The 19,727-nt window shown below is 48.2% G+C and overlaps 2 protein-coding genes across 3 annotated transcripts in view; one reads left to right on the top strand and one right to left on the bottom strand.

Annotated features, from left to right (window-relative positions):
* The window catches only part of CELF3 (CUGBP Elav-like family member 3), a 130,817-nt gene extending 126,908 nt beyond the window's left edge, over positions 1–3,909 (bottom strand). The window contains exon 1 of one of the 2 annotated variants that reach the window (XM_069950708.1): positions 3,679–3,909. In XM_069950708.1, the coding sequence (XP_069806809.1) occupies positions 3,679–3,688 (10 nt within the window). In that variant the 5' untranslated portion in view covers positions 3,689–3,909. The remainder of the gene's footprint in view (positions 1–3,678) is intronic. The other variant, XM_069950709.1, reaches the window with a different exon arrangement.
* Positions 3,865–16,887, top strand: RIIAD1 (regulatory subunit of type II PKA R-subunit domain containing 1). The gene is made up of 4 exons (XM_069950711.1): positions 3,865–4,058; positions 9,639–9,715; positions 9,797–9,843; positions 16,346–16,887. Exons 1-4 carry the CDS (start codon positions 3,993–3,995, stop codon positions 16,492–16,494), a joined length of 339 nt encoding a protein of 112 aa, XP_069806812.1. The 5' UTR covers positions 3,865–3,992; the 3' UTR covers positions 16,495–16,887.
* The last annotated feature ends 2,840 nt before the right edge of the window (positions 16,888–19,727 follow it).

Here is a 19,727-nt window from a genome sequence, read left to right as displayed (position 1 = left end):
GGGGAGGTACTGTATGTACATATTATACACAGGGGGAGGTACTGTATGTACATTTTATACACAGGGGGGGTACTGTATGTACATATTATACACAGGGGGGAGGTACTGTATGTACAATTATACAGGGGGAGGTACTGTATGTACATATTATACACAGGGGGAGGTACTGTATGTACATATTATACAGGGGGGAGGTACTGTATGTACATATTATACAGGGGGAGGTACTGTATGTACATATTATACAGGGGGGAGGTACTGTATGTACATATTATACACAGGGGGAGGTACTGTATGTACATATTATACACAGGGGGAGGTACTGTATGTACATATTATACACAGGGGGAGGTACTGTATGTACATATTATACACAGGGGGAGGTACTGTATGTACATATTATACACAGGGGGGAGGTACTGTATGTACATATTATACACAGGTGGGGGTACTGTATGTACATATTCTCCCCCGGGGGAGGTACTGTATGTACATATTATACACAGGGGGAGGTACTGTATGTACATATTATACACAGGGGGGGTACTGTATGTACATATTATACAGGGGGGAGGTACTGTATGTACATATTATACACAGGGGGGGAGGTACTGTATGTACATATTATACACAGGGGGGAGGTACTGTATGTACATATTATACACAGGGGGGAGATACTGTATGTACATATTATACAGGGGGAGGTACTGTATGTACATATTATACACAGGGGGGGGTACTGTATGTACATATTATACACAGGGGGAGGTACTGTATGTACATATTATACACAGGGGAGGTACTGTATGTACATATTATACACAGGGGGGAGGTACTGTATGATGTACATATTATACACAGGGGGGGTACTGTATGTACATATTATACACAGGGGGAGGTACTGTATGTACATATTATACACAGGGGGGAGGTAGTGTATGATGTACATATTATACACAGGGGGGGTACTGTATGTACATATTATACACAGGGGGAGGTACTGTATGTACATATACACAGGGGGAGGTACTGTATGTACATATTATACACAGGGGGGAGGTACTGTATGTACATATTATACACAGGGGGGAGATACTGTATGTACATATTATACAGGGGGGAGGTACTGTATGTACATATTATACACAGGGGGAGGTACTGTATGTACATATTATACACAGGGGGAGGTACTGTATGTACATATTATACACAGGGGGAGGTACTGTATGTACATATTATACACAGGGGGGAGGTACTGTATGATGTACATATTATACACAGGGGGGGTACTGTATGTACATATTATACACAGGGGGGAGGTACTGTATGTACATATTATACACAGGGGGGAGGTACTGTATGTACATATACACGGGAGAGGTACTGTATGTACATATTATACACAGGGGGAGGTACTGTATGTACATATTATACACAGGGGGGGTACTGTATGTACATATACACAGGGGGAGGTACTGTATGTACATATTATACACAGGGGGGGAGGTACTGTATGTACATATTATACACAGGGTGAGGTACTGTATGTACATATTATACACAGGGGGGAGGTACTGTATGTACATATTATACACGGGGGGGAGGTACTGTATGTACATATTATACACAGGGGAGGTACTGTATGTACATATTATACACAGGGGGGGGTACTGTATGTACATATTATACATGGGGGGGGGAGGTACTGTATGTACATATTATACACAGGGGGAGGTACTGTATGTACATATTATACACAGGGGGGAGGTACTGTATGTACATATTATACACAGGGGGAGGTACTGTATGTACATATTATACACAGGGGGGGGGTACTGTATGTACATATTATACACAGGGGGAGGTACTGTATGTACATATTATACACAGGGGGGGTACTGTATGTACATATTATACACAGGGGGGGTACTGTATGTACATATTATACAGGGGGGGAGGTACTGTATGTACATATTATACACAGGAGAGGTACTGTATGTACATATTATACACAGGGGGGGAGGTACTGTATGTACATATTATACACAGGGGGAGGTACTGTATGTACATATTATACACAGGGGGGGAGGTACTGTATGTACATATTATACACAGGGGGGGTACTGTATGTACATATTATACAGGGGGGGGTACTGTATGTACATATTATACACAGGGGGGGAGGTACTGTATGTACATATTATACACAGGGGGGAGATACTGTATGTACATATTATACACAGGGGGGGAGGTACTGTATGTACATATTATACAGGGGGGGGAGGTACTGTATGTACATATTATACACAGGGGGGAGATACTGTATGTACATATTATACACAGGGGGGGGAGGTACTGTATGTACATATTATACACAGGGGGGGAGATACTGTATGTACATATTATACACAGGGGGGGAGGTACTGTATGTACATATTATACACAGGGGGAGGTACTGTATGTACATATTATACCCCGGGGGGGGGGGGGGGGGGGGTACTGTATGTACATATTATACACAGGGGAGGTACTGTATGTACATATTATACACAGGGGGGGAGGTACTGTATGTACATATTATACACAGGGGGGGGTACTGTATGTACATATTATACACAGGGGGAGGTACTGTATGTACATATTATACACAGGGGGAGGTACTGTATGTACATATTATACACAGGGGGGAGGTACTATATGTACATATTATACAGGGGGGAGGTACTGTATGTACATATTATACACAGGGGGAGGTACTGTATGTACATATTATACACAGGGGGAGGTACTGTATGTACATATTATACACAGGGGGAGGTACTGTATGTACATATTATACAGGGGGAGGTACTGTATGTACATATTATACACAGGGAGAGGTACTGTATGTACATATTATACACAGGGGGGGAGGTACTGTATGTACATATTATACACAGGGGGGAGGTACTGTATGTACATATTATACAAGGGGGAGGTACTGTATGTACATATTATACACAGGGAGAGGTACTGTATGTACATATTATACACAGGGGGAGGTACTGTATGTACATATTATACAGGGGGAGGTACTGTATGTACATATTATACACAGGGGGGGGAGGTACTGTATGTACATATTATACACAGGGGGAGGTACTGTATGTACATATTATACAGGGGGGAGGTACTGTATGTACATATTATACACAGGGGGGGAGGTACTGTATGTACATATTATACAGGGGGGGAGGTACTGTATGTACATATTATACACAGGGAGAGGTACTGTATGTACATATTATACACAGGGGGAGGTACTGTATGTACATATTATACAGGGGGGGAGGTACTGTATGTACATATTATACACGGGGGGGGAGGTACTGTATGTACATATTATACACAGGGGGAGGTACTGTATGTACATATTATACACAGGGGGGAGGTACTGTATGTACATATTATACAGGGGGGAGATACTGTATGTACATATTATACACAGGGGGGAGGTACTGTATGTACATATTATACAGGGGGGAGATACTGTATGTACATATTATACACAGGGGGGAGGTACTGTATGTACATATTATACACAGGGGGAGGTACTGTATGTACATATTATACACAGGGGGGAGGTACTATATGTACATATTATATACAGGTTACACATATAGGGGACAGGGGACACACGTATACACATCTGGACTCGCTATATACTGCGGCTCTTGTTTTCACTGGGTGGCCGTCACTCCGGGCACAGCGCCACCTCACACGGCTCCATGACAGACTGGGCTCTGCCCCTTTTTTCCCGCTTATAGCAAGGGCCGATCAGCTGCTCAGTGACGTCACCACGGGGTCTCCTTGGCCGACTTGAAGCGATAGAGGAGCTGTCGCCATGGGAACCGTGAGAGGGCGTGTCTTCAGAAGGTCACGTGAACTGTATCCCCGTAAAAATGGAGAAACGCGTCCTCTAACACCCGTCCCTAGCAACGGCTGGAGGAGACATGGCGGAGGACGGAGACCCCGGGGCCCTGAACGGCGAACAGGAGCGGAGACTGCGAGACTGGAAGGTAACGTGTGCCGGGTATACAGTGTGTGCACTGCCGGGTATACAGTATATACACACACCGGGCACTGCAGGGTATACAGTATATACACACACACATCGGGCACTGCAGGGTATACAGTATATACACACACCGGGCACTGCAGGGTATACAGTATATATACACACACCGGGCACTGCAGGGTATACAGTATATACACACACTCCGGGCACTGCAGGGTATACAGTATATATACACACACCGGGCACTGCAGGGTATACAGTATATATATATACACTCCGGGCACTGCAGGGTATACAGTATATATACACACACCGGGCACTGCAGGGTATACAGTATATATACACACACACCTGGCACTGCAGGGTATACAGCATATACACACACCGGGCACTGCAGGGTATACAGTATATATACACACACCGGGCACTGCAGGGTATACAGTATATATACACACACCGGGCACTGCAGGGTATACAGTATATATATATACACTCCGGGCACTGCAGGGTATACAGTATATATACATACACACCTGGCACTGCAGGGTATACAGTATATACACACACCGGGCACTGCAGGGTATACAGTATATATACATATATATACACACACACACACCGGGCACTGCAGGGTATACAGTATATATACACACACACCTGGCACTGCAGGGTATACAGTATATATACACACACTGGGCACTGCAGGGTATACAGTATATATACACACACACCGGGCACTGCAGGGTATACAGTATATATATATACACACCGGGCACTGCAGGGTATACAGTATATACACACACCGGGCACTGCAGGGTATACAGTATATATACATATATATACACACACACCGGGCACTGCAGGGTATACAGTATATACATATATATACACACACCGGGCACTGCAGGGTATACAGTATATACATATATATACACACACCGGGCACTGCAGGGTATACAGTATATACACACACCTGGCACTGCAGGGTATACAGTATATATACACACACCGGGCACTGCAGGGTATACAGTATATACACACACCGGGCACTGCAGGGTATACAGTATATACACACACCGGACACTGCAGGGTATACAGTATATACACACACCTGGCACTGCAGGGTATACAGTATATATACACACACCGGGCACTGCAGGGTATACAGTATATACACACACCGGGCACTGCAGGGTACACAGTATATATACATATATATACACACACACCGGGCACTGCAGGGTATACAGTATATACATATATATACACACACACACCGGGCACTGCAGGGTATACAGTATATATATACACACCGGACACTGCAGGGTATACAGTATATATACACACCGGGCACTGCAGGGTATACAGTATATATACACACACCGGGCACTGCAGGGTATACAGTATATATATACACACCGGACACTGCAGGGTATACAGTATATACATATATATATACACACACACACCGGGCACTGCAGGGTATACAGTATATATATACACACCGGACACTGCAGGGTATACAGTATATACACACACCGGGCACTGCAGGGTATACAGCATATATACATACACACACCGGGCACTGCAGGGTATACAGTATATACACACACCGGGCACACACAGGGTTATACAGTTACTATAAATTATACACCACATGCTGATTGCTATATACTGTACAGTAACTTATATATCACATATCCAGCTGCTGTGTTATCAGGGTTATACAGTTACTATACATTATATACCACATGCTGCTATACTGTACAGTAACTTATATATCACATATCCAGCTGCTGTGTTATCAGGGTTATACAGTTACTATACATTATATACCACATGCTGCTATACTGTACAGTAACTTATATATCACATATCCAGCTGCTGTGTTATTAGGGTTATACAGTTACTATACATTATATACCACATGCTGCTATACTGTACAGTAACTTATATATCACATATCCAGCTGCTGCTGTGTTATCAGGGTTATACAGTTACTATACATTATATACCACATGCTGATTGCTATACTGTACAGTAACTTATATATCACATATCCAGCTGCTGTGTTATCAGGGTTATACAGTTACTATACATTATATACCACATGCTGCTATACTGTACAGTAACTTATATAACATCCAGCTGCTGTGTTATTAGGGTTATACAGTTACTATACATTATATACCACATGCTGCTATACTGTACAGTAACTTATATATCACATATCCAGCTGCTGCAGTGTTATCAGGGTTATACAGTTACTATACATTATACACCACATGCTGCTATACTATACAGTAACTTATATTTCACATATCCAGCTGCTGCTGTGTTATCAGGGCTATACAGTTACTATACATTATACACCACATGCTGCTATACTGTACAGTAACTTATATATCACATATCCAGCTGCTGTGTTATCAGGGTTATACAGTTACTATACATTATATACCACATGCTGCTATACTGTACAGTAACTTATATATCACATATCCAGCTGCTGCAGTGTTATCAGGGTTATACAGTTACTATACATTATACACCACATGCTGCTATACTGTACAGTAACTTATATATCACATATCCAGCTGCTGCTGTGTTATCAGGGTTATACAGTTACTATACATTATACACCACATGCTGCTATACTGTACAGTAACTTATATATCACATATCCAGCTGCTGTGTTATCAGGGTTATACAGTTACTATACATTATACACCACATGCTGATATACTGTACAGTAACTTATATATCACATATCCAGCTGCTGCAGTGTTATCAGGGTTATACAGTTACTATACATTATATACCACATGCTGATTACTATACCGTACAGTAACTTATATATCACATAACCAGCTGCAGTGTTATCAGGGTTATACAGTTACTATACATTATATACCACATGCTGATTGCTATACTGTACAGTAACTTATATATCACATATCCAGCTGCTGTGTTATCAGGGTTATACAGTTACTATACATTATATACCACATGCTGCTATACTGTACAGTAACCTATATATCACATATCCAGCTGCTGCTGTGTTATCAGGGCTATACAGTTACTATACATTATACACCACATGCTGCTATACTGTACAGTAACTTATATATCACATATCCAGCTGCTGCTGTGTTATCAGGGTTATCCAGTTACTATACATTATATACCACATGCTGCTATACTGTACAGTAACTTATATATCACATATCCAGCTGCTGTGTTATTAGGGTTATACAGTTACTACACATATACCACATGCTGCTATACTGTACAGTAACTTATATATCACATCCAGCTGCATTGTTATCAGGGTTATACAGTTACTATACATTATACACCACATGCTGCTATACTGTAAAGTAACTTATATATCACATATCCAGCTGCTGCTGTGTTATCAGGGTTATACAGTTACTATACATTATACACCACATGCTGCTATACTGTACAGTAACTTATATATCACATATCCAGCTGCCGCAGTGTTATCAGGGTTATCCAGTTACTATACATTATATACCACATGCTGCTATACTGTACAGTAACTTATATATCACATATCCAGCTGCTGTGTTATTAGGGTTATACAGTTACTACACATATACCACATGCTGCTATACTGTACAGTAACTTATATATCACATCCAGCTGCATTGTTATCAGGGTTATACAGTTACTATACATTATACACCACATGCTGCTATACTGTAAAGTAACTTATATATCACATATCCAGCTGCTGCTGTGTTATCAGGGTTATACAGTTACTATACATTATACACCACATGCTGATTGCTATACTGTACAGTAACTTATATATCACATAACCAGCTGCTGTGTTATCAGGGTTATACAGTTACTATACATTATATACCACATGCTGCTATACTGTACAGTAACTTATATATCACATATCCAGCTGCTGCTGTGTTATCAGGGTTATACAGTTACTATACATTATATACCACATGCTGCTATACTGTACAGTAACTTATATATCACATATCCAGCTGTGTGTGTGTTATCAGGGTTATACAGTTACTATACATTATATACCACATGCTGCTATACTGTACAGTAACTTATATAACATCCAGCTGCTGTGTTATTAGGGTTATACAGTTACTATACATTATATACCACATGCTGCTATACTGTACAGTAACTTATATATCACATATCCAGCTGCTGCAGTGTTATCAGGGTTATACAGTTACTATACATTAAACGCAGTGTGAACCCAGCCTTATTCAGAATAACAATCAGTCAGGACGGATTCTACTCCTAATCCAGGGCACCACTGTATATGGTGTCGGTATATTTTATAATAATGCTTTTATTTGTATAGCGCACACAGATTCCGCAGCATTTTACATATTAATATATATATTTATACACAAGTAGGCGAATGAGGCGGCACTCCGGTATAAGTGAAGAAAAAGTGGTGTTTATTCACCCATTAGTAAGCAACGTTTCCATCTCTCCTTGAGATCTTTTTCAAGCAACAACATCAGAGTGACAATGCTCGAGATTTAACATAGAAGCCCCTCCCATTGCACATCCCATCATTAGTGACATCATCATTATATGTAAACAATATATACAACAGCATAATGTGATGCATCCAAACAATGTGAGACCTCAATTCGTGTATATACAACGTGAACAAAGTGTCATGTGGGTAACCGATCCTCTCCATCTGTACAAACAAGTCCGTAAAGTAAATGTAATAAGTCCATAGCATAGTCCAATCAGTATTCGGTTAGTGGAGAAGGCCGTCACTCACCCCATCAATTAGCGATCAGTGGGTTCATGGCGTCTGTGTTTGGTAAAGTCTGAACCACGGAGTGTCACTTGTGCGGCTTCTAATTCGCGTCCACATTGAGGGCAAGCTGTACCCTTTCCCAAGATGGCGTCCGCGGGGCTTAGACCAAGACCGTTGCTGATGGAATCTGATGACGCGATCCGGACCTCCCGGTGGACATTGCGTTCACTCCACCCATGCGTGGTTCAGACTTTACCAAACACAGACGCCATGAACCCACTGATCGCTAATTGATGGGGTGAGTGACGGCCTTCTCCACTAACCGAATACTGATTGGACTATGCTATGGACTTATTACAGTTACTTTACGGACTTGTTTGTACAGATGGAGAGGGTCGGTTACCCACATGACACTTTGTTCACGTTGTATATACACGAATTGAGGTCTCACATTGTTTGGATGCATCACATTATGCTGTTGTATATATTGTTTACATATAATGATGATGTCACTAATGATGGGATGTGCAATGGGAGGGGCTTCTATGTTAAATACCGAGCATTGTCACTCTGATGTTGTTGCTTGAAAAAGATCTCAAGGAGAGATGGAAACGTTGCTTACTAATGGGTAAATAAACACCACTTTTTCTTCACTTATACCGGAGTGCCGCCTCATTCGCCTACTTGTGAATTTGGAATCCTGGGTCCGTGCACCCACCTGAGCCTCAGAGCCGTCTAGCAGCCTGTTGTTTGTGTGTGTATATGTGTATAAATATACACAGTCTTGTCTTCCAGATTGAGTCCCGGATCAGTAATGAGGAATATCTCCGGAGTCATCGGGAGGTGAAGCTGTTGCTCTCTGGATTCCTCCGGTAATAATAACATTATATCAGATCAGCCTGGTGGGGGGGAGATCTGCCGTCTTCTTCATCTTCAATTCTTTTTTTGTTTAGAGAAATTTTACTGAAAAGGCCGGAAAATATCAGAGAATTCGCAGCAGGTAAGGAATGTCCCCTCCCCCATCCCAACCGCACCTCATCATACACATCCCCTCCCCCATCCCAACCGCACCTCATCATACACATCCCCTCCCCCATCCCAACCGCACCTCTCATCATACACGTCCCCTCCCCCATCCCAACCGCACCTCATCATACACATCCCCTCCCCCATCCCAACCGCACCTCTCATCATACACGTCCCCTCCCCCATCCCAACCGCACCTCTCATCATACACATCCCCTCCCCCATCCCAACCGCACCTCTCATCATACACGTCCCCTCCCCCATCCCAACCGCACCTCTCATCATACACGTCCCCTCCCCCATCCCAATCGCACCTCTCATCATACACGTCCCCTCCCCCATCCCAATCGCACCTCTCATCATACACGTCCCCTCCCCCATCCCAACCGCACCTCTCATCATACACGTCCCCTCCCCCATCCCAACCGCACCTCTCATCATACACGTCCCCTCCCCCATCCCAACCGCACCTCTCATCATACACGTCCCCTCCCCCATCCCAATCGCACCTCTCATCATACACGTCCCCTCCCCCATCCCAACCGCACCTCTCATCATACACGTCCCCTCCCCCATCCCAATCGCACCTCTCATCATACACGTCCCCTCCCCCATCCCAATCGCACCTCTCATCATACACGTCCTCTCCCCCATCCCAATCGCACCTCTCATCATACACGTCCCCTCCCCCATCCCAACCGCACCTCTCATCATACACGTCCCCTCCCCCATCCCAATCGCACCTCTCATCATACACGTCCCCTTCCCAACCGCACCTCTCATAGTTTTGACTCCTGGTGGGCTGCGAGAGGAGGGGGTGACTTCTGGTTGGTGGTGGAGTGGGGGGAGACTCCTGGTGGGCTGCAGCAGTGAGGAGGGAGTAGGACTGGAGGACACATAATCTGGTGTCATCCATCAGTGAGGAGGGGGCGAAGTTGGGGTGGACACATGATTGGTGGTATAGAAGGTGCAATACTGCTGTTGGCTCTGTGGACCCCCCTGGATGGTGGCGTCGGCTCTGTGGACCCCCCTGGATGGTGGCGTCGGCTCTGTGGACCCCCCTGGATGGTGGCGTCGGCTCTGTGGACCCCCCTGGATGGTGGCGTCGGCTCTGTGGACCCCCCTGGATGGTGGCGTAATCTTTACCAATCCACCATGTTGGAGCTGGTAGGTGGCCATTGTGGTACGGATGATCCCTCCAAGGCTTTGGGTGGTGGTCACACTGGGGGATTTTATCTATCGCCATCTTGTTCTATTACAGATTGCATCCATTGTGGCTGGTGCAGATGTGACTTCTATACAGTCGGCTGGTAATACAGGCCGCCATCCTACACCTCTGTATATAACAGGAGCTTGGGGGGGGGGGGAATACACCATCCTACACCTCTGTATATAGCAGGAGCTGGGGGGCTTACACCATCCTACACCTCTGTATATAGCAGGGGGGGGGGGGAAATACACCATCCTACACCTCTGTATATAGCAGGAGCTGGGGGGCTTACACCATCCTACACCTCTGTATATAGCAGGGGGGGGGGGGGGTAATACACCATCCTACCCCTCTGTATATAACAGGAGCTTGGGGGGGGGGAATACACCATCCTACACCTCTGTATATAGCAGGAGCTGGGGGGGCTTACACCATCCTACACCTCTGTATATAACAGGAGCTTGGGGGGGGGGGGAATACACCATCCTACACCTCTGTATATAGCAGGAGCTGGGGGGGCTTACACCATCCTACACCTCTGTATATAACAGGAGCTTGGGGGGGGGGGAAATACACCATCCTACCCCTCTGTATATAGCAGGGGGGGGGGGGGGTAATACACCATCCTACACCTCTGTATATAGCAGGAGCTGGGGGGGCTTACACCATCCTACACCTCTGTATATAGCAGGGGGGGGGGGGGGGAAATACACCATCCTACACCTCTGTATATAGCAGGGGGGGGGGGGGGAAATACACCATCCTACACCTCTGTATATAACAGGAGCTTGGGGGGGGGGAATACACCATCCTACACCTCTGTATATAGCAGGAGCTGGGGGGGCTTACACCATCCTACACCTCTGTATATAACAGGAGCTTGGGGGGGGGGGGGAAATACACCATCCTACCCCTCTGTATATAGCAGGGGGGGGGGGGGGTAATACACCATCCTACACCTCTGTATATAACAGGAGCTGGGGGGGGGGGAATACACCATCCTACCCCTCTGTATATAGCAGGAGCTGGGGGGCTTACACCATCCTACACCTCTGTATATAACAGGAGCTGGGGGGGGGGGAAATACACCATCCTACCCCTCTGTATATAGCAGGGGGGGGGGGGTAATACACCATCCTACACCTCTGTATATAGCAGAAGCCGGGGGGGTGTAATACACCATCCTACCCCTCTGTATATAGCAGGAGCTGGGGGGCTTACACCATCCTACACCTCTGTATATAGCAGGAGCTGGGGGGCTTACACCATCCTACACCTCTGTATATAGCAGGGGGGGGGGGGGGTAATACACCATCCTACCCCTCTGTATATAACAGGAGCTTGGGGGGGGGGAATACACCATCCTACACCTCTGTATATAGCAGGAGCTGGGGGGGCTTACACCATCCTACACCTCTGTATATAACAGGAGCTTGGGGGGGGGGGAATACACCATCCTACACCTCTGTATATAGCAGGAGCTGGGGGGGCTTACACCATCCTACACCTCTGTATATAACAGGAGCTTGGGGGGGGGGGAAATACACCATCCTACCCCTCTGTATATAGCAGGGGGGGGGGGGGGTAATACACCATCCTACACCTCTGTATATAGCAGGAGCTGGGGGGGCTTACACCATCCTACACCTCTGTATATAGCAGGGGGGGGGGGGGGAAATACACCATCCTACACCTCTGTATATAGCAGGGGGGGGGGGGGGAAATACACCATCCTACACCTCTGTATATAACAGGAGCTTGGGGGGGGGGAATACACCATCCTACACCTCTGTATATAGCAGGAGCTGGGGGGGCTTACACCATCCTACACCTCTGTATATAACAGGAGCTTGGGGGGGGGGGGGAAATACACCATCCTACCCCTCTGTATATAGCAGGGGGGGGGGGGGGTAATACACCATCCTACACCTCTGTATATAACAGGAGCTGGGGGGGGGGGAATACACCATCCTACCCCTCTGTATATAGCAGGAGCTGGGGGGCTTACACCATCCTACACCTCTGTATATAACAGGAGCTGGGGGGGGGGGAAATACACCATCCTACCCCTCTGTATATAGCAGGGGGGGGGGGTAATACACCATCCTACACCTCTGTATATAGCAGAAGCCGGGGGGGTGTAATACACCATCCTACCCCTCTGTATATAGCAGGAGCTGGGGGGCTTACACCATCCTACCCCTCTGTATATAGCAGGAGCTGGGGGGCTTACACCATCCTACCCCTCTGTATATAACAGGAGCTTGGGGGGGGGGGGGGGGAATACACCATCCTACACCTCTGTATATAGCAGGAGCTGGGGGGGCTTACACCATCCTACACCTCTGTATATAGCAGGGGGGGGGGGGGGTAATACAGGCCGCCATCCTACACCTCTGTATATAACAGGAGCTTGGGGGGGGGGGGGGGATACACCATCCTACCCCTCTGTATATAGCAGGAGCTTGGGGGGGGGGGGGAATACACCATCCTACCCCTCTGTATATAGCAGGGGGGGGGGGGGGGGGTAATACACCATCCTACACCTCTGTATATAGCAGGAGCCGGGGTGGGGGGGGGGGGGGGGAAAATACACCATCCTACCCCTCTGTATATAGCAGGAGCTTGGGGGGGGGGGGGAATACACCATCCTACCCCTCTGTATATAGCAGGAGCTTGGGGGGGGGGGGAATACACCATCCTACCCCTCTGTATATAGCAGGGGGGGGGGGGGGGTAATACACCATCCTACACCTCTGTATATAGCAGGAGCCGGGGTGGGGGGGGGGGGGGGAAATACACCATCCTACCCCTCTGTATATAGCAGGAGCAGGGGGGGGGGGTGTAATACACCATCCTACCCCTCTGTATATAGCAGAAGCCGGGGGGGTAATACACCATCCTACCCCTCTGTATATAGCAGGGGGGGGGGGGGGGGGGTAATACACCATCCTACACCTCTGTATATAGCAGGAGCCGGGGGGGGGGGGGAAATACACCACCCTACCCCTCTGTATATAGCAGGAGCAGGGGGGGGGGGGGGGGGTGTAATACACCATCCTACCCCTCTGTATATAGCAGGAGCAGGGGGGGGGGGTGTAATACACCATCCTACCCCTCTGTATATAGCAGGAGCAGGGGGGGGGGGGTGTAGTACACCATCCTACCCCTCTGTATATAGCAGAAGCCGGGGGGGTAATACACCATCCTACCCCTCTGTATATAGCAGGGGGGGGGGGGGGGTAATACACCATCCTACCCCTCTGTATATAGCAGGAGCTGGGGGGGGGGGGAATACACCATCCTACCCCTCTGTATATAGCAGGAGCTGGGGGGGGAATACATCATCCTACCCCTCTGTATATAGCAGGGGGGGGGGTAATACACCATCCTACACCTCTGTATATAGCAGGAGCTGGGGGGCTTACACCATCCTGCCCCTCTGTATATAGCAGGAGCTGGGGGGGGGGGGGAATACACCATCCTACCCCTCTGTATATAGCAGGAGCTGGGGGGGGGAATACATCATCCTACCCCTCTGTATATAGCAGGGGGGGGGGGGTAATACACCATCCTACACCTCTGTATATAGCAGGAGCCCGGGGAGTAATACACCATCCTACCCCTCTGTATATAGCAGGGGGGGGGGGGGGTAATACAGGCCGCCATCCTACACCTCTGTATATAGCAGTATATAGCGGGTGGCGTGCAGCTAATAATAAGCGGGCCCCGGCTGCCATCTGTAATCACAGGTTATAATAGCCGCCTGTCAGCAGGGACCTTGTTACCTTCCTGTAATGAGGCTCAGCATCCAGCCGGGTACGCTGTGTCCGCAGGGAGCGCCCCGGACCATGGAAAAATGGAGATAACCATGGCTGCGGGCCGGATGCCATAATGCGTAATGAATTCAATTATTGCACGAACACAACCCCGGCCCCCGGAGGCCGTATACAGGATACACACAGGGGTGGGGTCTATCTGACAAGATATAGTACAGGGAGTAGTGGTGAGTGGAAGCACAATCCAGGGGAGGTGGTATGAGGATGGGGGTCCCACACCCTGTGAGTGCAGGAGGGGCCGGCTGGTGTCTGCCGAGACGCTCCAGACTGCCCCTAAAGATCCATAATGGCTTTTATTCAATCATATTACAGCCGTGTAATGTGGTTACCCAGTACCGCACACACAACAGTTACTATGGAAATATAGCCCGGAGAAAGCAGCCTTACCATACAGGAACATTAACCCTGCCTGTGCCAGAGAAGAGCAGTCTAGGTATCATCACACCTAGAACACACAGCCCTGTATCATATCACACCTAGAACACACAGCCCTGTATCATATCACACCTAGAACACACAGCCCTGTATCATATCACACCTAGAACACCCAGCCCCAATTTAATGTCATCACACCTAGAACACCCAGCCCCGTATATCATGTCATCACACCTAGAACACCCAGCCCCGTATATCATGTCATCACACCTAGAACACCCAGCCCCGTATATCATGTCATCACACCTAGAACACCCAGCCCCGTATATCATGTCATCACACCTAGAACACCCAGCCCCGTATATCATGTCATCACACCTAGAACACCCAGCCCCGTATATCATGTCATCACACCTAGAACACCCAGCCCCGTATCATGTCATCACACCTAGAACACCCAGCCCAGTATAATGCCATCACACCTAGAACACCCAGCTCCGTATCATATCACACCTAGAACACCCAGCCCCGGGATTATATCACACCTAGAACACCCAGCTCCGTATCATATCATCACGCCTAGAACACCCAGCCCTGGATCATATCACACCTAGAACACCCAGCTCCGTATCATATCATCACACCTAGAACACCCAGCCCAATATAATGCCATCACACTTAGAACACCCAGCTCCGTATCATATCATCACGCCTAGAACACCCAGCCCCGTATCATATCATCACGCCTAGAACACCCAGCCCCATATCATTTCATCACGCCTAGAACACCCAGCCCCATATCATTTCATCACGCCTAGAACACCCAGCCCCATATCATTTCATCACGCCTAGAACACCCAGCCCAATATAATACCATCACACCTAGAACACCCAATCCCTTATGTAATCACACCTAGAACATTCAACCCCATATCTACATATCATGTCATCAAACCTAGAACACCCAGCCTCATATCTACACATCCTATCACACCTAGAACATATCTATAGGAGGTTCTGCAGACGCAGCATCTTACCCTCTGTTCTTGTAGATTATTTCACAGATCCGACACTGCGAGAAAAGATCCAGGAGAAGAGGAGTCTGAGAGATGGCGTGACTGCCCCGCCGATGACCCAGATATACAGCCCGGGCCGACCCGCCGATGACCCAGATATACAGCCCGGGCCGACCCGCCGATGACCCCGATATACAGCCCAGGACCGACTCGCCACTGACCCCAATGTACAGTCCTGGCCGACCCGCCGATGACCCCGATATACAGCCCTGCCCGACCCCGATATACAGCCCAGGACCGACTCGCCACTGACCCCGATGTACAGTCCTGGCCGACCCGCCAATGACCCAGATGTACAGCCCGGGCCGACCCCGATATACAGCCTTGACCGACCCGCCGCTGACCCCAATATACAGCCCGGACCGACCTGCCGCTAACCCCAATATACAGTCCTGGCCGCCCCGCTACTGACCCCGATACACCACCCCTGATGTCCCCAACACTGGGGGTTTTCTCAGGGGCCCCCAGCCCCTTCATGTTTCCGCTTCCCATCTCATTATATCTACATGTATCCACCAGTAACTTTGTTATGGTTTTTCCTTCACCTTCAGAGCTGCAATTACAATTCCGCTGCCTCCCTGTGAGCCGCACATCTTTCCATCAATGTGCCGCATCAGAGACCAGAAGCCACAGAACGTCACAAGCCTCAGCTGCCCCCTGCTGGCTGTACAGAGCCTATCCTGCTGTGCTGCATTGTTGGAGATGTTGTGTGTGCTGTCCTGGTGGACCTGGAGAGGGTTGGTCTCTGCGGGAGTCACCGCCATCATTCATCATCTGTTCCTAGAAAGCACAGGTGATCAGATAGGATGAGTCTGTGAAAAGAGAACGCCTCAGCCGCCATTATAGAGAGCAGCCGCCATTATAATAGAGGACGCCTCAGCCGCCATTATAATAGAGGATGCCTCAGCCGCCATTATAGAGAGCAGCCGCCATTATAATAGAGGACGCCTCAGCCGCCATTATAATAGAGGACGCCTCAGCCGCCATTATAATAGAGGACGCCTCAGCCGCCATTATAATAGAGGACGCCTCAGCCGCCATTATAATAGAGGACGCCTCAGCCGCCATTATAATAGAGGACGCCTCAGCCGCCATTATAATAGAGGACGCCTCAGCCGCCATTATAATAGAGGACGCCTCAGCCGCCATTATAATAGAGGACGCCTCAGCCGCCATTATAATAGAGGACGCCTCAGCCGCCATTATAATAGAGGATGCCTCAGCCGCCATTATAGAGAGCAGCCACCATTATAATAGAGAACGCCTCAGCCGCCATTATAATAGAGGACGCCTCAGCCGCCATAATAGAGAACGCCTCAGCCGCCATTATAATAGAGGACGCCTCAGCCGCCATTATAATAGAGAACGCCTCAGCCGCCATTATAATAGAGGACGCCTCAGCCGCCATTATAGAGAGCAGCCGCCATTATAATAGAGAACGCCTCAGCCGCCATTATAATAGAGGACGCCTCAGCAGCCATTATAATAGAGGACGCCTCAGCCGCCATTATAGAGAGCAGCCGCCATTATAATAGAGAACGCCTTAGCCGCCATTATAGAGAGCAGCCGCCATTATAATAAAGAACGCCGCAGCCGCCATAATAGAAAACGCCGCAGCCGCCATTATAATAGAGAACGCCGCAGCCGCCATTATAATAGAGAATGCCGCAGGCGCCATTATAGAGAGCAGCCGCCATTATAATAGAGGACGCCTCAGCCGCCATTATAATAGAGGACGCCTCAGCCGCCATTATAATAGAGGATGCCTCAGCCGCCATTATAATTGAGGACGCCTCAGCCGCCATTATAGAGAGCAGCCGCCATTATAATAGAGAACGCCTCAGCCGCCATTATAATAGAGGACGCCTCAGCCGCCATTATAATAGAGGACGCATCAGCCGCCATTATAGAGAGCAGCCACCATTATAATAGAGGACGCCTCAGCCGCCATTATAATAAAGAACGCCTCAGCCGCCATTATAATAGTGGACGCCTCAGCCGCCATTATAATAAAGAATGCCTCAGCCGCCATTATAATAGTGGACGCCTCAGCCGCCATTATAAAGAGCAGCCGCCATTATAATAAAGAACGCCTCAGCAGCCATTATAATAGAGGACGCCTCAGCAGCCATTATAATAGAGGACGCCTCAGCCGCCATTATAACAGCGCACAGACATTATAATAGAGAGCAGCCACCATTACAGTAGAGAGTGCCTCAGCCACCATTACAGTAGAGAGTGCCTCAGCCGCCATTACAAGAGACCCCCCGCCAGCAGCAGCTCCTGTACCAGCTGTACAAAGCCCTGGCCGCCATCTATATAGACGCCTGTACACATCCCTGGCCGCCATCTATATAGACGCCTGTAGACAGCCCTGGCCGCCATCTATATAGACGCCTGTAGACAGCCCTGGCCGCCATCTATATAGACGCCTGTACACAGCCCTGGCCGCCATCTATATAGACGCCTGTACACAGCCCTGGCCGCCATCTATATAGACGCCTGTAGACAGCCCTGGCCGCCCATCTATATAGACGCCTGTACACAGCCCTGGCCGCCATCTATATAGACGCCTGTACACAGCCCTGGCCGCCATCTATATAGACGCCTGTAGACAGCCCTGGCCGCCATCTATATAGACGCCTGTAGACAGCCCTGGCCGCCATCTATATAGACGCCTGTACACAGCCCTGGCCGCCATCTATATAGACGCCTGTACACAGCCCTGGCCGCCATCTATATAGACGCCTGTACACAGCCCTGGCCGCCATCTATATAGACGCCTGTAGACAGCCCTGGCCGCCCATCTATATAGACGCCTGTACACAGCCCTGGCCGCCATCTATATAGACGCCTGTACACAGCCCTGGCCGCCATCTATATAGACGCCTGTACACAGCCCTGGCCGCCATCTATATAGACGCCTGTACACAGCCCTGGCCGCCATCTATATAGACGCCTGCACAGCAGCCCTGACGTCACAGGGAGCGGAGAGATGTCAGTGTGTGGGTGGACAGGCAGCATGGTGCACAGAGCCTGCAGCAGCATTCAGCATCCTGCGCCCTCAGAGCTGCCATCCTGCTTCCTGTGTTAACAGTGGTAACTGTGCAGCCCCAGACAGTCCAGCGGGAGCCGCTCACAATAACTATAATGGCTGCTCCCCGGGGGCCACACCAGTCACACAGGCCAAACATACCTCACCCCGGGGTAACTGCTGCCTGCCTAAGGGGTTAAACAAAAACGATACCTAATAACACACACACACACACACACACATTATATATACACATAGTAAACTGTAATAACACTCCCTCTTCTATATACATACACAATGATATCTCCTGCAGATTATTACACC

Source organism: Dendropsophus ebraccatus, chromosome 13, assembly GCF_027789765.1.
Source record: "Dendropsophus ebraccatus isolate aDenEbr1 chromosome 13, aDenEbr1.pat, whole genome shotgun sequence".
NCBI lineage: Eukaryota > Metazoa > Chordata > Amphibia > Anura > Hylidae > Dendropsophus > Dendropsophus ebraccatus.
This window is presented reverse-complemented; position numbering and strand designations above follow the sequence as displayed.